This window comes from Mastomys coucha, unplaced genomic scaffold (genome assembly GCF_008632895.1).
Source record: "Mastomys coucha isolate ucsf_1 unplaced genomic scaffold, UCSF_Mcou_1 pScaffold16, whole genome shotgun sequence".
NCBI classification, from domain to species: Eukaryota; Metazoa; Chordata; class Mammalia; order Rodentia; family Muridae; genus Mastomys; species Mastomys coucha.
Genome location: NW_022196898.1, coordinates 45,523,058 through 45,545,003, shown reverse-complemented (window position 1 = coordinate 45,545,003; position 21,946 = coordinate 45,523,058). Strand labels below are relative to the sequence as shown.

Here is a 21,946-nt window from a genome sequence, read left to right as displayed (position 1 = left end):
AGTGCTCTTAACTGCTGAGCCATTTTTCCAACCCCAATAACACTTAACATCTTAAGCCACATGCCTTAGTAAGTTGAGTTTAGCTATTACCAGTAAATGAATTTGTGAGAAATAAAACAATCTTTTCTAAGACACAAAGAATTAGGCAAGTTTCTCTTCTGGCTTTGCTTTCTTCTTTCATTTTGGAATGACGGCTTTATTAAAATTCAATTTTAGTACCACACAAAATTTATCCTTGAAGAGTGTACAATTCCAGTTGTGCAGTTGTCAATTGTTATCTAATTCCAGAGCATTTCTACACCCCAGAAAGAAGCCTCATGCTCATTACAGCCTCTTCATGTTTTCCCCTGGCCCTGTCCCCCTGAAAACCACTAGTCTAGTCTTCCCCCTGGATCTGTCCATTCTGAGCATTTCCCACACTGGAGTTATACAGCCTCTGGCCTTCTGTGCCTGCCTTTTCCCTTCAGTAAGTGCTTTCAGGACTTGCCCACATGGTAGTTCTTCATTCTTACGGCTGAGTGGTGTTCTGTTTAGGGATGTCCTAAGTGTTTTATGCAATTGTCAGTTCAAGAACATTTTGAACATTTCCACTCTGTACTATAGCGAATGGTACTGGGGTGAGCATTGTGCTCATGCTTTATGGAGCCATTTGTATTCATTCTTTGGATTTGTAATGAGAAGAGGGTTTCTGGGTCATATGGTAACTCTGTACAATTTTCTGAGAGATGATTTTAGTTTTTTCGTCTTGAAAATAGAGAGAAGAATTTAAAAAAAAAAAAGTACAGTTTCAAGAAGGTCCCCCAAGGGCACAGGGGCAACTTCTTACAGTTTAGATGGAATTTAGAAAGATAGTGGAGGCCTGAGGCAGAAGAGGAAGTACCTCATTAGTCACAGGTGTGTCATAGGCCCACAGAGGTCACAGATGTCCCAGCTGAGGTCCTGATAACTGTGCACTATGGAGCAGGCCAACTGTGGGAAGTGTGGTCTGACATCATCATGCTGCAAGTAATTTTAATGGCTACTGTGTTCGCTCCAGGACCGCCTGTCACTAGCCCCCACCCTGCCACCCTTTTTACCTGCCTTTGCTCTGGGAGTTGACCAAGCTATCAGCCGCCTCTCGAGACCCTTGAATCCTCAGATAAAAAACACACACTCAGTTAGTTTCCTTACATTTTGCCTTCTTGGCACTACTGCTGGGCACTACTGTCTCCTGCTTGGGAAAGTGTGCCCTATCAATTTCTCGACTCAGTCTCTTCCACCTGCCCTAAATGTAGTGGCTTCTCCCATCTGGACCTTGACAAACATCCATGACTATGCATCTATAGTAGTGGCCCCAAGCCCCAGCTCCTCCAGAGACCTCACATGGCTGCTGCGTTCTTCTCATTCCAAAGTGTGGAGAAAACTCCCCTCCTCGAATCTCTCTTAATCTCCTGTGACCTTGAAGTCCCACCTCTACCTTTTACCCAGTAATTGGTCCCTGGCTTTCTTTACTAAAAAAATCAAGAACCAACAGGGAACAAGACCTTAGCACCAGAACTGCCTCATTCATCATCATACTTACTTTTGCACCTCAAAGGTGGTGTTAAGGATGTAATGAAATGTCCACAAAAAATGCAGCCTACATCGTAAACTCTATGCAAGGTGATTGTTGTAACAGACGCAGTATAATTGAGTCTAAGGAATCACAATAATTAAACATTCAAACACGGAAGAATCAAGTTGGCCAGAGATCTTAAGTTTCTTGTTGATCTTCGAAGACTTTGAGCAATGCCCCTGGCAAATGATTAGTGGTCCCATCAAAGTCTTCTCCGGACAGGAAGTTTACTCTCTCTCATGACAGAAATTCTCACTAACATGTGGCCATCAATTCACAATATCTAAGGCCATCGACCTTTACAAAATGAGTGTTTTCCCCTACCCCTGACTCCTTGGCTCTAAAGTTCCGTATTGTTGCATCTGGATGTATTTGCATATGACCTCATATTATTTTTTAATAAGTAGATAGTTAACTATCAAGGGTATAGTAGGTACCTTTCTGGTTGCCATAACCAATACCTGACAAGAATGAAGGAAGGAGAGTTTGCCTCACAGTTTGAGAGGGGGTGTTGCAATTAGAGCAGCCCTGGCTGCTAAGGGAGCATGAGGTGGCTGGTTACACGCCACCCACAGGCAGGAAGCAGAGAGACAGATGTTTTGCTCAGTCAGACTGAGGCCCCAGAATAAGATGGGTGTAGTATTTCCCACATTCAGGGTAGGTCTACCCTCCTTAGTTAAGCCTTTCTGGAAATTCCCTCAAAAACTGGTCCATGCCACAACCCAGGTAATCTAAATACGTCACACAGGGATGCTAAAAACATTTTCCTTCCATTTCTTGGTTTGCCATTTAAGGCTATGTCTTCCCATCAAACAACACAAAATATGAAATATCACTGACATCCAGTTAGTTGAGTTTAAATTATAGAATTTATATTACAGTTGAAAAGAAGAGTCTATTCAGATGACTAATCAATTCTAGTGAAGAGGAACATGTTTTTAGGATAAAAACTGCTAAGAGAATAATATGTTTTCAAGCAACTCCATTATAGGAGCTGTCTGGGGGGTCTGACTATGATTAAGCAAATGTCAAGCTGAGTTTTTTAAAGGCTGACTTGACAGTTGGTTATGTTAATGGAGCATGACATGCGACAGCTGGGTGGTAATTCTCTTCCTACTGCTGGCAACGATGGAGTCATTATTACAGTCTTATTTCAAGACTGGACTAATATATTATGGAAGATGTAGAAAGAGGAAACTCAGGAAGGAACAGAGGAGAGCCATTTATCTCTGGAAGGAAAATGTTTCAAAAGAAGAATAAAGAATCTGAAGGGTACTAGGGGCAAGAGAAAGAGAAAGGGCACACTTAGAGCCTGTAGTTTCTGTCCTAACCAAAATGGACCTTCTCTGGGTCATGAAGTAATAGGGCAAGTACGTAGCCCGGTAAGTGGGATTCTGCTTGCAAAGCTACAAAACAAAAACAATAAACAAACACAAAAAACAAAAAAACAAAAACAAAGAAAGAAGGAAGGAAGGAAGGAAAGGAAAGGAAAGGAAAGGAAAGGAAAGGAAAGGAAAGGAAAGGAAAGGCAGGCAGGCAAGGAAGAAAAGAAAAGAAAAGGAAAGGGAAGGGAAGGGAAGGGGAGGGAAGGGAAGGGGAGGGGAGCAGAAGGGAGAGGAGGGAAGGGAAGGGAAGGGAAGGGAAGGGAAGGGAAGGGAAGGGAAGGGAAGGGAAGGGAAGGGAAGGGAAGGGAGGCTCTGAGGAACAAGGCTCTTTACTGGTTTTGAGAAAGAACAAGAAGAGCCAGTGTAGCTGGGATAGCATGTGCAGGTGGGAACTCAGCAGAGGGAAGAGTGGGGTGGGAGGGGACCCAGATGCACCTGGTGTGCACTTTAAGGGCCATCATCACTATCTACTTGGAGTTAGATGGGGAGAGGAGGGCAGCTTCCAGCAGATAAGCGCCATGGTGCATTTCAACCTGGTCACAGGGGCACTGTGCTCAGGATAGATGATCAGCCTCAAGGACAGAAGCAGGGACACCGGGAAAGGGGACTGCTGTAGAAACTCAGGGGAGAGGTCACAGGATCTGGGACACAGTGGAAGAGCTGTGGTGGTGGCACATGGCATCTATGATCTGTATTTCTAAATCATGTGTGTTATAGACAGTGGGATTTGCAGATACATGAGATAGTGTCTGCAACACATTGGAAATGGCTCCAATGAGGAAAGAATGTTGTCTAGGGATGATCAGGAATTCAGATTTAGGTGTCACAAGTATGAGATATTAATGTTCAAGTAGTGATTTCTGCCAGTGAGACTAATATAAACATCACGGAAGTTCTCGTGGGCATATGAACTTAAGAAGGTAAGTGGACAAGATATAATTTTCTTACAACTACCATTTTAAGAAAGTGTGGTTTCTTTGGAACTATTAAAAAAACTTTTACAAAGTTTCAAATTCAAGAGGAGATATGGAAACAGATTATTTTCTTAAGGTCACAAGATTTATTTAATCCTAGAAGAGAGTATACTAGAGTCTGAAGGGAAGGGGTGGGCTTCACACTGTCCAGAAGGGCAATGAAGTCTATTTTAAGGCTTTGAGGGAAAGGGAGTGACAGTGTCTGGCACCATGGAGAAGTGAGGAAGGTCTAGTTAATGTGTGACTTAGAGGAGCCAGGGAGGCATGGAGGAGGGGCACTATTCATTATAAGGTCAGCTGGAAGGGGGCAGTGTGTCCTAGACCTTTATGTTTGAGGTATGGAAGTTCTTGGCACCTGTCATTCTCCTGTTATCTACATTAGGAAGAAAATTTACGCAAGCTAACTCATTGATAAGAAAGTGGATTCGTAAATCATATCACAACACATAGAATACTTATCTAGTCATTAACTCCACTGATTATTTTAGGGTGTGCTTTATAAATACAAAGCCAAGAGAATACAGGCACAAAATCAAAATATTCCTTTCCAGCCCCCAAACCACTCTACTCTGAAATAATCATAAGCAGCCTGTAGCCACACTGTGGGATGACTGTTATTGGAGAAGCTGTCTTTGGTTGTCACACAGGCTCCAAGAACAGACATATAACTCAGTGGTCCTTTACTCTGATGGTCATAGATGAGTGAGGGAGGTTAGAGTTTACATGGGAAGTCAAATGATTCTAAATAATCTCAGCGATCCACCAAGAGGATAAAAGCAACATCGAAAGGCAGCATATGAACACTTGGTGTTTGCCTGACCGGGAGTTTGACAGGGAAAGTCAGCCAGGGTAGGGAAAGTGTGATTTTGATGGGATTCTAACTAAGACTTGAAAGAGGAGAAGGGGTGGAGTGTCTTTAAGAAATGTGATCTAGTTTTCTCTTCAGCCTAAGAGATGGATGAGATGCCTGTGAAGGGTTCTGACAAGATTTGAGTTTTGAAGGCATTTCTGTGGCTACAGTATGAAGAGTAGATAGCTTTGGTGGAGTCTGTTTGACATGCTTGGACTCGTGCAGGAGAGTTTGTCCTGAGGTCGGTTGTAAGGATGAGACATTCAAGTTAAAGCTCTCTAGCAAAATTTTGGGAATGTAGGCTAGGTCTTGGACAAGAAGACTAAGTTAGGGGGTTACTTGGGAGATAAAAGCGTAGCACTAAAAGTGGATTAAACTCTTTAGGGGAGAAAGCCTGTAGAGAAAGAAAAGCTAGAAGGGTAAGAACTTATCGTTACATATGTACTGACATGAAGGCACTGGCCAAAACCAAACCAAACCAGCTAACCACCCAGTTAAGGGGCAGGAGGGGTAGAAACAGAGCAAAGGGAATAGAAACAAGTGGGGGAAACATCTCAGCTGCGGGGGAATTCGCTGAAGTCTCACATACTTTAGTGTCTCTAATTAAAGCCTTTTATGAAATTATTGTATGTGATTTAAGAAAGAGGATTCAACTAGACAGCCAAAGCCTAACTACACGCTGTCTACAATCCTGTGAGCAAAACAGAAGTGGTAATAACCAGTGCCCAGCCGCTCCCAGCCATGTCACTTTCTAGATGAGGAGGGTCCTGTGTCTGGAGAGGTGCACCCTCAGGTCGCACAGATATTTCCTAACAGAACTAGTCCCAGAAAGTTTGTTAGTGTATATGAGACACGGCCTCCTTAGGTTCTCCAGGATGACCTCAAACTTCTGGGAAACAGTAATCCTCCTGCCTCTGCCACCCAAGAAGCTGAGATTCCAGGAACATCCCACAGGGCTCAGAAAAGTGTGTGTCAAGTTCTGGCTTTTATCCTCATTGTCACTAAATCTCAATGGTCTTCATTTATTCTGAAAGTTAAGGATTTAATGGACATGTAGAATTTTTATGTGCAGATTTTTTTTAAATTCTTTTTTTTTTAAAGATTTATTTATTTGTTATATGTAAGTACACTGTAGCTGTCTTCAGACGCACTAGACGAGGGTGTCAGATCTCATTATGGGTGGTTGTGAGCCACCATGTGGTTGCTGGGATTTGAACTCATGACCTTCCGAAGAGCAGTCGGTGCTCTTCCCCGCTGAGCCATCTCACCAGCCCCTATGTGCAGATTTTTAAATGAGTAGATTTCTTAGTGTGAAATATTTCTTGTCTCATTATAAAACACATGTTTCCTTCTTACAATCTTGTCTTTTTAGAAAAATAGACAATTCTATTACACGCTCCTGAAGCCACCTGACTTACTCAAACTTTTTCTGTTTCTTATGGCCAAGTGTAAGCTCAGTTGCTGGTGAAACATTCTCTGTTATCATCCCAATAGTAATTAATCATCCTTCATTCTGGGTTCTCTTAGAATCAATGCTTTCCAAACTACAGGGTAAGACTTATTCTCTGTTCAGTGAGTTAACTCATCAGATCTTTCCCAGAAAGACAAATAGAAAATATCAGATTATAATGTATAATTGAATAATTGTGTGTATATGTGTGTTGCAATGCAAAATATAAAAAGTTTGAAAGACACAAAGTTGTAAGATCCCAGGATAGAACACACCTCCACATGTTGTGACCAACTGTGTGGCCACTCCGCTCTTTGGGGCTATCCTCACCTTTGTGTGTGACCTCTGGGTACTTGGGAAAGGTTGACTGGAATCGATATGAAGGTCCAGAAAGAACAGGGAAGATGGCAAGTAGGTAGGTTAGGGAAGAAGTGGACGTTTGAATAAAATATAAAAAAAAAAATAGTTTCCTTTATCCCAGACGTTAACCATAATTTTTCCACTTGGTATTATCAAATCAAAAACCTCTTTTGGGATCTGGGCTATGGGGCTGTCTCCCAGTCACCTTCAAAGTCCCATGTGATGTGATATAAATAACACTTCCTGCTAAGGTTGCAGCTGTCACTCAAGGATCTTAATTAGCTTTATGAGCAGGATCTGGTGGTGATGGCCCGGCTCCATTAGGCAGGTGCGGGAGTCAGGAACCAGTGAGTGGCTGAAATCTCTGGTCTCCGGGAAGGGATGTGGGGATGTTGCTGCCTCACCCCACTCCCACAAGCACTCCCACACTCCTTCCCCAGAGGGAGGACTCCTTGGGCTTCCCTCCCTTTGCTCACTGAAAGAAGTCCCCCTCAGCTATACTCACCCTTTCTTGGCGGTATGTGATGTGTAAGGAGAGCAGAGAGTACGAGAATAAAGACTGAAAACCTACAGCCCCGGCACTGAAAATGGCCAAGGCTGAGCTCTGGATCACTAAGGAAATTGGACACTTCTCTGGTCCATAGCACCTTAAGATTTACACCTGATAGACAGAGGTTGCTTGGCTCTGGTAACTATTCTGTGGGCCATTTTGTGGACATGTACCCTTTCCAGTTTCAGTCTGCAACCCCCACCCTCACCCTCCCTCCCCGCCTCCAGGCCACTGCCCTTCCAGTTCTCTCTTGCCTCTGCAACCCCAGTACCACCTTAACCACCCTCTTCCCTTTTCTAGGAAGGGTTTGAGGGAAGCTGCCCAAAAAGATGCTAACTGCCCCCTGGGGCTTGAGGCTGGGGCGGGGGCGAGGGGAGGGGGAGAGAAGAGAAGGTGTGTGTGTGTGTGTGTGTGTGTGTGGTGGGGAGTAGATGACAGTCCTGTCCTGACTTGGAGTCGGGTTACTGCCACTTGTGTCTGAGTTCACACAGCATGTTCCTCCGTCAGGGATTCCGCAAATATCTCCCCGAGGTAAAAAAAGAAAGCGCGTTGCGCTCCAGCACCCAGAGTCCAGAGCCCAGTCCCAGGTCCTGGAGCGCACCAACAGCGGCCATGTCGCCTTAGCCTCCGGGGTCCCACAGCCTCAGCAACGTCCTAGCCTGCCCGCTCCATGCCACGGCAAGGCTGCACCGTGTTCCTGGGGTGAAGGGGGCGATCGGGCATGCTCCTCCCCATGGGTCGCCCACCATGTCTAATGGATATCGCACTCTGTCCCAGCACCTCAATGACTTGAAGAAGGAGAACTTCAGCCTCAAGCTGCGCATCTACTTCCTGGAGGAGCGCATGCAACAGAAGTATGAAGTCAGCCGGGAGGACGTCTACAAGCGGGTGAGTGAGTCCAGCGCACCTGGGGCTGCTTGCCTAGGACTGGTGTCCTGCTGCTCCGCGAGTGGCAGGGCTCTGTATCTGGGTATTTCCCCCTGTGACCTCAGACAGTCCCATTCCCCTCTCTGGGGCCGGCTCTCTTTCTTCTTTCAGTATTGCAGGAGGGGGCCACGCAAAGCCAGAGCCTCCAAACCCTGTTGCAACAAACCTGGGCTAAGACCTACGTCCTGTGTTTACCCCAGACACTCACCTTTAAGGGCTGGGTGGGGAAGCCCAGAAATTTGCATGTTAAAATGAGCCTGGGGGGAAGTGACTCAGGCCACACATTCTCCTAAAGGCCTCTTCCAGCTCTGAGTCCTGGGAGAAAGTAAGGTGGAGAAACCATCAAGGAGAATTTTTCCTTGAGAAATTCAATGTTTTCACCTGAAGGTGGTCAGGCAAGATCCACGTTTGAAACAGAGTATTAGACATTTTAGTCCTAGGAACTGTGTGCCGTAGAATGGAAAAAAAGAGGTACCCATGGATGGGTGGAAGGAGGTAGGAGGGAGAATGGACCTCCTGGTAGGGAGGACTGGCTTGATTGATGTGAGCAGGTTGGCAGAGCTTAAGGTGAGATGAGACAGCATATTGGGAAGAGAGAGGACTTGGAGTCCTGATGGATAACAAGGATTAAGTTTCTTGGCGGGTCACTACACTGATTTCCTCAGGCCTCTTGGGGGTCTAAGCAAGAAGATCTGAAGTATTCGGGTGTCTAGTGCTGGTTGCCTTCAATTTTATTATGGCTCCCAAACAATACCCATTTGTCCACATCAGAGAGCTACAGGAGCATTACCTTGACCTGTCCAGAACACTGGGACACAGCTGGGCTGTGTGAGACTGCACATGATTATCTGGTTAATTAGGTTACTATGGACTGGAGAATCTGAGAAGGGGCGGTAGTGATATCTGAGTGATGTCTATGGTCAGTTTGGTTAGTATGAACTGGTTGATTCTGGGGATTTTAGTCTCCTTCCTTTTTTCAGAATGTCCATGTTCCCTTCTTACTCTCCCTGAGACCCCCTCCAACCTCCTTTCCATCTTGTCCGCGGCTGTGTATTTAGTGTGTCTCCCGGGAAGCTGCCAGAGGTTCAGGGGACTTGATAGCTTGATAACACCGATGGGGAAGGATGCATGGCTGTGTGGTCCTCGGGGTAGGAGGAATGAACGGATTTCTTCGCTGTAGAGCAGGAGGAAGTGAACTGTCCCCAAACCAAGGCAGAAGGGGAACAACTTCTAGATCCCTGGAAGGAAAGGGTTGTTTTCCCCCAGTCAGGTGATGGCTGCTTGAATCACCTAGCCTCATTCTCCGCTCTGTACTGGCTAAGGGGAAACAATTCTTCAAGAACCCTCTGGGTGAGATGAGAGAGGGCAGCGTCTGTCTTCTGGAAAAGCATAAATGACTAGATTACGGCAGCTGCCACAGGGTATGGGCAAGGAGTCACAACGTAAAATCACCGAAAGGGAGGACAATCCTCTCGTGAGCTCCATCTTGCCGGTGGATCCCACGAAAGTAACTATGACCTATCTCTACTTGGTCTTATGAGGACAGAGTGGGCAGGCAGCCATTGTTTCATGTGGTTCCAGCAACCTAAAAGCATTGTGTTTTCCTTTATTTTCATCTCCCCCAGTTTTTATTCAACCTTCCTGCCATGCTACCCTTCTTCCCATTTGGTTACAGCTACTCGAAACCACTCACGTAGTTGTTTTCGACCTCCCTAATGCTGGGACCCTTTCATACAGTTCCTCATGCTGTGGTGACCACCAATCGTAAAATGATTTTGTTGCTGCTTCCTGTCTGTAATTTTGCTAGTGTTATGAATCTTAGTGTAAATATCTGATATGCGACCTCCCCCCCAAAGGGATCAGGACCCACAGATGGAGAACCACTGCCTAAAGGCTAGGTTAAGTGCTGCAGACAGTTTGCTGGCAGGCAGCTTGCCTCGAGTGCATGAAGTCCTGAGTTTGAGCCACAGCACTACATAATCAGGCCATAGTGGTGCATATCTCAGTACTTGAGAGGTGGAGGCAAAAGATAATCTTTATAGAGAGAGTCTGAAGTCAACCTGGGCTATATGAGACTCTGCTTTAAAAAAAAAAAACACTTCAACTAAGTGTCCTTTTATTTGGAAGGTAGAACACATTGAGGTGAGATCTCACTGTGTATCCTGGCTGCCCTCAAACTTGTGATTGTCTTGCTTCAACCCCTTTAGTGCTGGGAATATAGAAGTGAGTCCAGGTACCCAGCTTAACATTAAAAAATATATTTATTTTCATTTCATTTGCATTGGCGTTTTGACTGCCTGTATGTCTGTGTGAAGGTGTCGGATCTCTTGGAAGTGTAGTTATAGACAGTTGTAAGCTCTCACCTAGGTGCTGGGAATTGAACTGAGCCATCTCTCCAGCCTCTAACCTTGCCATTTTTAAATTGTTAACATCATAGGTGGGGAAAAAAATCTATCCCTGTATGTAGTGATGAGGGATTGATAGGAAAGAGCAAAGTTCTGTCTTGACAGAAGGAGCAGGGATTCAGGAAACACTGCACCAAGAGCCCCAGGTAAGCACTAGATGAGCTGAGTAGCTTCTGCAAACTTGTTCCAGCCTCCGCAGAACTGACATTCAGAATAATGCCGCAGGCACCGAGACACATGTGTTCTATGGATATGCCATAAAGAATGCCATAAAATTCTTATCAACTGCCTTGTAAATTTAATAGCATCACACTTATAGGAGAGGATGATCATTATACACTTGCTAATAGTTATCTTAGAAATGAAATAGAGGTTTGACTCTTTATAATATGACTGTAATGGTGCCTCTGGGTGTGGTTTCGTACTTTATTTTTTAGCTTTTAAAATACTTATTTATGATTTTAATTATATACAAATATATTATATATTACTATATTATACACACACATGAGTACTGGTCCCATGTTGGATCCCTCTGGAGCTGTGAACCACCCAGTCTGGATGGTGAGAGCCGAACTTGAGTTCCCTGGAAGAGCAGCATGTACTCTGAACCACTGAGCCAACAGACCAGCTATACTTTTCTTTGTCAAGAGATGTTCTTCCAAAATGAAAGTATTAATAACGGAAGATGAAAGTGAATTTGGCCTTTAGATAGAAGTAGAATGAGCTGTGTCTCATTCCTTTAGGAGCTGCAAGCTGCCTGATTTGAGACCTAAACCTCTTTAGTTTTCTCACCTTTAAAGTTTTTAAATGATATTTTGGTGTGTGTGTGTGTGTGTGTGTGTGTGTGTGTGTGTGTGTATGTCTGTCTCTCTGTGTGTCTATATCTGTGTGTGTATGTCTGTGTGTGTGTGTGTGTGTGTGTGTCTGTGTCTGTGTGTTTGTATATGTCTCTGTGTATTTCTCTGTGTGTATTTCCTTTAGGAGCTGCAAGCTGCCTGATTTGAGACCTAAACCTCTTTAGTTTTCTCACCTTTAAAGTTTTTAAATGATATTTTGGTGTGTGTGTGTGTGTGTGTGTGTGTGTGTGTGTGTGTGTGTGTATGTCTGTCTCTCTGTGTGTCTATATCTGTGTGTGTATGTCTGTGTGTGTGTGTGTGTGTGTGTGTCTGTGTCTGTGTGTTTGTATATGTCTCTGTGTATTTCTCTGTGTCTTTGTCGGTGTGTGTGTCTTTGTCAGTGTGTCTGTGTCTGTGTGTATGTCTATGTGTGTCTCTGTGAGTGAGTCTGTGTGTCTGTGTATGTGTCTGTGTGTGTGTTTCTGTGTTTCTGTGTGTGTATGTGTGGGTGCATTTGTGTGTCTGTGTATATGTCTGTGTGTGTGTGTGTTTCTGTGTGTGTATGTCTGTGTATGTGTCTCTGTGTGTGTATGTTTCTGTGTTTCTGTGTGTGTATGTGTGGGTGAGTGTGTGTGTGTGTATCTGTATGAGTGTGTGTGTGTGTGTGTGTGTGTGTGTGTGTGTGTGCGTAGCTTGTAGGAGTCAGTTCTCTTTTTCCACCATGTGAATCCAAAAGATTGAACTCAAGTTGCCAGGCTTAGTGACAAGCACCTTCCCTGGCTGAGCCATCTTGCTAGACCAGTTTTCTCATCTTTGAGATTGAATGATCCTGTTCCCAGGTAGTCTTGAAGGCTTGTACACATCACACTTTTATAGCTATGGTGAGCAACCTCCTGACTTTATTGCTCACCAAATTGTCCTTCTACTATTACAATATTACTGAGCTGCGAGTGTGGCACACCTGACATGGAACCTTGGATCTGCTACTCTCTGCCCGATTTAACCTGGACAAATACAGACCATTAGCCTTGAACGAAGCTAAGCAATTCCTATCGATATCTTAGCCTTTGTAATAGTTTAGGATGATACTTCATCCTCATGTTTGTAGTGATGCTAGTGTGACCCAGCCTGTGCCACAGCCAGGCGTATAAGAACATAGCACAGGCAGCATGTGCCATAGTGATGCTCTGTAGTAACAGATGATCGTCCTTTACCTCTTTGAGTGTTTACTGCACTGTAATAATAATGATAATAATAACAATAATAAATTATATGTCTTTATCTCTTTGTGTATTTACTGCACTATAATATATAATAATATATATGTTATAATATAATTATATTATCATCATTATTATTTCTTTTTTCTTTTTTTTTTTTTGAAATAGGGTCTTTCAGTGTAGCCCCCTCTGTCCTGGAACTCAAATATGTAGATCAATCTGGCCTTGAATTGGCCCTGAGTGTGTAGACCAAGCTGGCCTCAAACTCACAGAGATCTACCTCCACCTGCCTCTGCCTCCTGAATTTTGGAATTAAAGGCATAAGTACCATGCTTGGCTACTATAATTTTTACCATTGGTTTAAAGTAATCTCCTTTTACTTATCTACATGGAAAGGTGGACTTAAGAAGAGCTTCAGGCAGGCCCTGCAGAAATGATGTCAGAAGCCATTTATCATAAGAGATGACAGATAATTCCATTAGCACTATTGCCCTGAGGATCTTCCAGAAGGACAGGATGGACGTGGGGTGGGGTGAGGGTGGGGGGTGCGGGGGTAGGAAGACAGGACACAGTGATAGAGTACTGACTCTAGTAGGCCTGGATCAATGTGTGCTTTTGCTTCCGTTTCTTTGTTTTTTAAACAGAAAGGGTTAAAAAGAAAAAAAATAGAAAAAGGCTTTTAGACTAACAATATAGTTTTTTTGTACAACCATATGTTATATTTATATTTTAACTTGTTATTACAAAAGAACAAAATAAAACAAATTAAAAGTTTATAAAGGGGCTGGCGAGATGGCTCAGCGTGTAAGAGCACTGACTACTCTTCCGAAGGTCCTGAGTTTGGATCCCAGCAACCACATGGTGGCTCACAACTACCTGTAATGAGATCTGACGCCCTCCTCTGGTGTGTCTGAAGACAGCTACAGTGAATTACGCCGGAGCAAGCCAGGCCAGCAGAGGTCCTGAGTTCAATTCTCAGCAGCCACACACATGATAGCTCATAGCCATCTATACAGCTACAGTGTACTCATACACATAAAATAAATAAAAAAAAATCTAAAAAAGAAAAAAAACAGGGTGCAGGTGATTCAACCATAACTTAAAAAAAAAGTTTATAAAGTAGTTACAATAAGCTAAGGCTAGTTATTAATTAAAAGAATTGAAGGCAAATTTGGTGTAATCCAAGTATATTGTGTTCATAAAGTCCACAGTGGTGTTGAGTGTCACACAGTGGTGTTGAGTATCATGTCAGGCCTTCCCGGTGACTTCCCTCTCACCCACTGACCATGCCCACCTTCCAGCCCCTCAAGCTCTGCTCACAATCAAGGCCCTATGGAGATTACTGTTCTCTATCTTTGGACTGTATCTTCTGCTTGGGTGTCTAGGTACGTTGTGCTTCAGTTGCCACAGTATTCAGTACCACAGTGTGTTGGACAGTAGCTGTGGAGTGAAATGGGCTACACTGTCCTATGTTGGTCTCATAGTTGTGAAACCCCACAATGACACACAGTATATGTTATCATTCTCATTACTACAGGGCCCTGTGCACACATCTGCAATAGGCTTTATTACTATCATCTTTATTTATTTGTGAATGCCTTTCTCTACTAGCCACTAACATGGTAGACAGAGTATGGTAATCAAGAGGTTTGACTTAATGCAGGAATGAATGTGTGCACACAGATAAAGTGCCCTTTTAACCAGGTGAGCATCCAAGCTAGAAACTTGAACCTGCCATCCTTTCAACAGTACCATCCCTTGGCTATTGCTGTGCAAATCTGGATGCATACAGCTATTAGAAAGAATGGCTTTGGAGTAAATGCAGACAGAAGTATAAATTATGTAACTATGACCAAGAGGGTGAGTAAAGTGGATTTGAATTAGATTAGGTTCCAGGATTTAGTATGGGATTTGCTTCCCAGTGATTGAAGGAAAACTCTGATAAGGCCTGTGTTTGTAGCTCCAGTGTTGGAGGTGGGGTGGTGGAAGGTGATAGTAGTGGCAGTTGAGGGGATGCAGAGGTGTGTGTGGGGGGGCAACATGAAAAAATTAATGGTACTAGGCATGTCCCCAGAGCTCAGCGCCAGCCAATCTAGCCAAATTATTGAATTTCAGGTTCAGTGAGAGACCTCTGAAAAAATAAGTTGAGCATCAATAGAAAAAGATGCCCAACATTTATCTCTGGCCTCTAAACTCTCTCTCTCCCTCCCTCCCTCTTTCTCTCTCTCTCTCTTTCTCTCTCTCTCTCCTCCCTCTCCCTCTCCTCCTGTCTCTCTCCTCCTTTCCCTCTCTCCCTCCCCTTCTCTGTCTTACATTCTCTGTCACACACACATGCATGCATGCAAATATATAATAGTAAAATATGTAACAAAATTGAGCTTTTCAACTACTTTTAAGTGTGCAGTTTGTGCAATCACACTGTCATACAAGCATCATTCTCCCATCTGCAGAGCTGAACTTGACCCCAGCTGAAACTGTTTTTATCAAACATCAACTTCCCATTCCCTGGTCTCTCCATCCGTCTTCACTGTGTTTTCAGTCTTCCTGATCTCCCAACTGTCTCATATAAGGGAAGTAATACATTTGTCTGTTTGTGACTGCTTCATGTAATACCCTCCAGGTTCATCCATATTGTAGCTTGTGTTAGAATTTCCTTGTGTTGTAGGCTAAATACCAGTTCATTACATATTTGTTATGTCTCTATGCCTACTCCCTCCACCATTTGGCTGTTGTAAATAAGGTTCCTGTGATCACAGGTTGGAAAATGTCTGCTTGAGATGGGTTTCCAGACCCAGACAAGAATTGTTGGCATATATGGTAATTCTATGTGTAATTTTCAAAGGAATTAATACTATTTTCATACAGATGAGCCATTTTGAAGTATGATTGACTTCCAACTTTTTCTTTGAACATTTGTTCTCTATGTATGTGCAATCCTAATGGATGTAAGGCTCCAAGAAAATTTTAACCAAAGACAAAAATATCAGTTACAAATATTTAATAGATATTTGTGTTTAATGGGTACTCCCCACCTCCTTTCAACTTTTACTTCCAAAAGGACGATCAATAGATACGAATGCCTACAAGAGTCTCAGAATGCTGAGGACAGGCAGTCATCACACAGAGTGCATGTAGCAGAACACACATGGAAAAGGGATACTTTGGGTTTCCAGGGAATTGTCATCCCAATGCTGAGAAGGCAGAGACGGGGCAATTCTTAGGGCTTTCTGGATGGCCAGCTGAGAAGGCAGAGACAGGACAATCCTTAGGGCTTTCTGGATGGCCAGTGTAGACCAACTACTGAGCCTTAGGTTCAGAAAGAGAGCTTGTCTCAAAAAATACTATGCACACACACACACACACACACACACACACACACACATACACACACACACAATAAGTAGCTACTTTAGCTACTATAACCTTTTGCCTCTTTCCTACCACATATTCTCCTTATTAAAAATTTTAACGGTACATATTCACTGTCATACCCATGTATTAAAGTGTTTGCAACTAAAACATTTTCCAATAGTTAACAATAATTAAGCAACTCATTAAGGCATATACATATATACATACATGCATGCATACACATTTGTTTATCCACATATGCATGAGCACGTACACAGCATTCATTACATACCTATAAACAATAGAATAGAAAAATATTGTCAACTCTGTTCCATATACGAAGGAAAGCATTAACTCTGGCAATGGCGGCCACAGAGGTGAAGAGGTCAGTGTAGATGAGGAGAACGTAGGCTCTCCCTAGCACTATCTACAGGTACACAGGACAGTAATAACCATTCCCACTTAGTAAACACCTAGTCCATTGCAGCATGTTTATGTCTGGGGAAGGGAAGGAGATACGTTAGGAAACTCAGGCTCACAGGGGTTGGCCAAGGTTCTTCAGTTAGGGAAAGGCAGAATAAGGGTTCAAATGTTGGGTCTGGAGAGACGGCTCAGTGGTTAAGAGCAGAAGACCCTGGTTTGATTCTAGGGTCTACATGGTGGCTTACAACTATCTGTAACTCATGAAGGAGTAAAGGCATTCTGGACCAGAGAGGCAGTGGACAAAGACAGAGGCAGGAATGAACACTTGGCTCACTTCCAGGCATTCTGCTTTGATGGAATGTGAGGCAGAGAGGGCTTGTGGTGATGGAAGGTGACACTGGAAAGGCAGGCAGAAAAACAAACCTGGGGACCCTTGGGTCCACTTATCTCCTCCTCAGTAAGACTTTATAAGGCTTCTACTATATTTCCAGTACTAAGCTGGACATTAAGACTTTGAAGACAAGAGTAAACATCAGAGGTAGGATAGTAAATGGACAGAGTGTAAAGGAACTCAAGCAAGGTTTTGCTACCCCAAGTGAACAAAGAAGACAGAGGGAAATCTACAAAGGATTCTTTGGGGAGATGACCCCTGAAGTTCAAAAAGGAATACATATGGTTAGTCAGTCACTGGTGGGGTACAAGGAAGAGGGTCTGCCACAGCAAAAGCTGGCGGCAAATGGATTGCTGGGTGTGTGGACAGAACAGCAAGCTGTTTTGTGTTGCCAGATTTAAGTAATAAATCTGGATGAGACTGAAATTCGGATGTATAGGGCGCAGTCTTTTGTTCCTTTTTAGAGGAGCCAGTGATGGGTTGTAAACTGCAGGGACCATGTTAGATGCCCCTGCTAGGTGGGAATTCAGTGAGATGAAACAGAGAAAAAGGGAGGACAGACTGAGTGAGCAAACAAAAGGGAGGGGCCAAGTGGGGGCAGGGCAGTGGGCACAGAGGGAAGGGGCCTCTGTTTAGGAGATAAAATACCTATAGGACTTCATGAATGACTGGGAGGAGAGAGAGGCTAGGAGTGAGATGCCTGGCTGGGTCAAGCACTGTTTCCAAGACCCCTGGTTTCTGTGTTTAACTCCCTGGCTGGACCCAGACTGACACCTGGAGATCTGTGAGGCTGGATACCTAGCAGGGTCTCTCTCTCTCTCTCTCTCTCTCTCTCTCTCTCTCTCTCTCTCTCTCCCCCCTTTCTCCCTCCATCCCTCCCTCTTTCCCTCTCCCCCTCTCTGTAACACACACACACACACACTCACACGTCTTAGGATAAGTGGTGCCAGAGGGGCTGGGATGGCTTCAGCCAATGCCAGGGAAGCCAGTGTTGTTACCAGGTAGCAGAGTTATAATTAGCACTGTTACTAGGGAAAAGCCTGGGGTTTGTGAGCCTGCGCTTTCAGAAGCAGGTTTTCCTACTGGATGTAAAACAAAATGGGCAGAGCTGAGTCTTTTATAATGTGGTTTCGGGAGATTCAATATTGCACAGGTACACGCTTTGTTATGAACAGGAAATGAGGTTTTGCTGATCAGCATCTTGTGTAGGCAGGAGGAAGAGGGCGAAAACTCTGCCTTAGTGTGTTTGAATAGCTGCAAAGATGGAAAAGAAAGAACATAGAACCACTGTTTAGAGCTAGAGAGAAACCAGAGGAGCCCTTCACTCCCTGACAAACTTCATTATAAAAATATTAGGAAGTGTTGCCACGTGCCGGGCTTACAGCTTCCCCATAATGAATGAACTCTATGAGACCTCGTTCCGGATGATAATTTGCCTCACGTCAATGTATCAGGCTCAAAAGACTGAGGACTAAAGGCTAACTGAGGTGTCTATTAGCATACCAAAGCACATGCTGGCCTCCTGGCTCCCTCAGTACCGCTCAGCTCTTCACATTCCACCCCCTGCCTCTGCCTTGAACTTCTCCAGCTCAAGGCTTCCCTTCCCACAGCTTCTGATTCCTATGTAGCACGGCCATTTCAGCCATAAGCTCCCTCTCTTGGCGGTTGGCCTTCTCTCCTCCCTGTTCTCTCTCCTGTTCCTCTCTCAGTCTCCATCTCTCCTCTCGTGGCCTCGTTCGGTCTATTGGCCAGATTTGGACTGCTCTGGACTTGATACTCTGGCTGGACTCTCCCTCGTATCTTCAATAACACCCTTCTCTTCAACCGTGCCTTAGAGCGATCATGTCCTCACTGTGTACAGCACGGAATATTAGGTGTCAAGCTGAGACTGACAGCCAGGAGACACAGGCCAGGGTGCTTACAACAAACTCTTCAATCTACAACAACCATTTAAGAAATGTCTATGCTTGTGAGATGTTAGTTTTTCTTCTTCCTTGTCGGTTCACTGGCCAAAATAGAACACACATAATAAGCACTGGACTAACTTACAGATGACTAGTACTATACTGCGATATCAAAAGAAAATGGTTTCTCCACCTGTGTGGCCTCTCCCCAGGGCTTTTATCCATGGTTTTTGCTATGTGGGCTTTGTGGCATGGCAGCTATGTGGGTTTTGCTTTTTGCTTTGGCTAGTCTCACCTCATCTAAATAAGTTCAGCTGCACAGATAAAGGAGGCTGCATTGTCCATGGGGAAAGTGCAGGATAGATGGGGGGCAGGTGAAAACTGGAAATGAGCACACCCCATCATGCTAGATAACAGCTAATCTGATCATATGCTGGAAGGCAGACATGGTACATAGTGTTCTGAGGATAGCATGAGCATTAGTCAGGTGGCTTTTGGCCAAGCAACTTTAGAAGTGACTTTGGGCCTCACTGGGCAACATCCATACCCGCTATTTGGAAACCTGGCTTGAGAAAGTTGGGAGGGAATAAAAGGCACAAGCTACCTTGTAATCCCAGATGCCTGTCTCCCAGCCCTCTGGAAAGTTCTGTTACCACGTAGCAGTCATGTCATCATACCCATAGGATCTTAAACAGCCCAAGAGAGGTTTAGAAATCTTTAATGTTGAGGAAGCTGACAGACCCAATGCTATAATCTTTGGCACAAAGAGTGTGGGCCTGCTACAGGACCTGAGGTCAGCTTCCTCCACACATCCCCTTTCCTTGGAAGGTCTCAGGTCCTCTCTACAAAGCCATGGTAGCTGCCATTCTCAAACCTGCTCCAGCTGACATCCATGTTTGGCACTCTCCCGTCGAACTGAGTAACTCTGCTCAGCATAGATGCAAACTTGGTCTTGTCCACACTTGATGCCACAGGGGACCACATCATTGCTCTGCTCCCAAACCAGGAATAAATGGGCCCAGAGCTGGGTCCAGAAGCATCCTGGCGCTGAAATCCAGGAAGATAGCAAACCTATGAGGCACAAAGAGGTGAGAAACAGTATCTACTCTAAGCCCTACTTTTCTAATCCTCCCAAACCTGGGCCGCGCAGAAGCCCAGGCTGCTGCCCAGCCATTGGTGCATTGAAGCATGCTATAGCTGAGACTGTAGTAACTCATTCCTGCATTATCTGTGAAGGTGGAGGGAACAGTAGAAGACTTCCTTCATCCCTGGGACAGCTGGGCCTGCCACAGAAAGAGGCCTGCACTAACTGCTGCTCTTCAAGGCAGTAGTATCAATTAACAATGGGATTCCTCCTCAGGTTTTGGGATATGGCCTTCAACTTAACGATGGGATTCTTCTCAGACGTTGGGATGTGGCCCTCAACTTTTTCCTAATTTCTCTCTTTTTTTTCTACCTCTTAAAGGAGCTTTAGCTAGTGCCTAAGGGTCTGGATATAAAATGAAAGAAAATAAACAGTCATGTAGAAAATGACCCTTTTGTATCTTTGGAACTCCAGAAGGGATTTCTAGACCCAGGCTGTGCCTCATTGCCTCCTCAAAATGCTAACTACTTTCCATTTTAATCTCAGGGCTGGAAGTAGAGGGATTTAGAGAATGCTTTGTGCCAGCTCTCGTTTATACATCCTATCCATATTTAATCTCAGCCACACAGCCACACAGCAGCCCGTGAAGGAGCTGTCCTTCCCCTGTTTTTCCACAGGCCCTCATGTGCCATTAACAAGCACAGGGAGTCTACCTGTTATCCCAGCAGCTACTCGGCCTAATTCTACACTTAATAAGCAAGGAGTTATTTAGAAATTAAAGTTTGCCACTCTTTCAAATGCAAATGATGTTTTTCAGTGGTGAGCTCACATTGTGTCAGGGTGACTGAGAGAGAAAGAGCTTGGTAAGGGGATCCCTGTGACATAGTGGCTTCTGCCAGGACTGTGGCAGGAGGAGGTGGACATTTTACTCATGGGTTTGTGGGAGAAGATGACTCTGGCCTTATTTTGTCTTGTGAATCAGGTAGAAGTTGCCTCATGGAATGTGATAGAGCCAAGACTGCTCTTGCTATAGAGGGACCTGTCAGGATTATGTACCCCGGAGTTCAGAGGAAACAGGAAGTGATTCAAACCATATTAAAATTAAACAGAAGATGGGATCAGAAAGTGTGTGTGACGGTGTACTTGTAGAGTCCCCATTACTTGGAAACTGAGGCAGAAGAAACTAAGGCTGGCCTGGGCCTGGACTAAAACAAGCAAGCAAACAAAATACAAAATTGAAAAAGGTAGAAGAATTGGGATTTTTTTTTCCAGTCTTGAGGAACAACAGGCTTAGAGTGCATTTCAGGGCCTCTGACAGGTAGTAATTAGCTATTTCCTGTCCCTGCCAAGATAAAAATAAGATGGCTAAGCTGGCACATTAGGGTTTTGTGTGTGTGCATGTGCATGTTTGTGTACATGTGAATGTGTGTGTGTGTGTGTGTGTGTGTGTATGTGTGTATATATGTGTGTGGATGTGCAGCACCTGAGGAATCATCTCTGAGATTGTCTTCTGTCATACAGAAATGTGTGCATTCACACACACACACATATGCATACATACACACACACACATGCACATATACACTTACATATGTTCACATACCCAAAACAATAAAACAATTGTTCTCCTGGAGAGGGTTGGTAAATACTAATGCACAAAGCAGACAAGACCTCATAGCATTTGTCTATCATGAACGGACAATGAACGGTAAATGCTCTAAGTAAATAACAGTGAAAGTGAAAATCCTCTTAGTGGAGAAAAAGAAAAGAGAGGTAGAGCAGTGTAAAAGGCTCTGTATATTAGTCCCTTTTCTGTTACTGTAACTAAATACTTAAGGCTGGAACCTTACAAAGAAAAGAGGTTTATTTAGATTCCAGTTCTCAGAAGTGCAGAGTTCAAGCCTCATGTGCGAGCTCTCATGAGGCCCCTCCGGTTGGATGCGTAGCTGAGTTCTCTGCTTAGCGTCCTAACAGCCAGAGTCCTGGTCACTCTGCAGTGTTGTCTAAAGAACCCTCTGAGCTCCTTCAGCTTATCGACAGAGTTTATTTTTGTGGCTGAAGAGTCGAGGCCCTTGGGTTCTTCCCAAATGTTAGCTCAGTGGTTCTGAACAGGTGGGTCTCCCATCAGATATTACATTACTATTCATAGCAGCAGAAAAGTAAGTTGAGCACCAAAAGAGAAAGATGCCCAACATTTATCTCTGGCCTCTAAACTCTAACTCTCTCTCTCTCTCTCTCT

General features: G+C 44.2%; 1 protein-coding gene across 12 annotated transcripts in view; it reads left to right on the top strand.

Moving 5' to 3' along the window:
• LOC116093483 (myomegalin) overlaps window positions 1-21,946 on the top strand; it is a 193,134-nt gene that overhangs the window by 55,919 nt on the left and 115,269 nt on the right. For all 12 annotated transcript variants that reach the window (XR_004119725.1, XM_031374950.1, XM_031374954.1 and 9 more), the window contains exon 4: window positions 7,941-8,051. Coding sequence is in view for 11 of the 12 variants with exons in the window: in XM_031374950.1 (XP_031230810.1) it covers window positions 7,941-8,051 (111 nt within the window). In the remaining variant the exon portion in view is untranslated. The remainder of the gene's footprint in view (window positions 1-7,940; window positions 8,052-21,946) is intronic.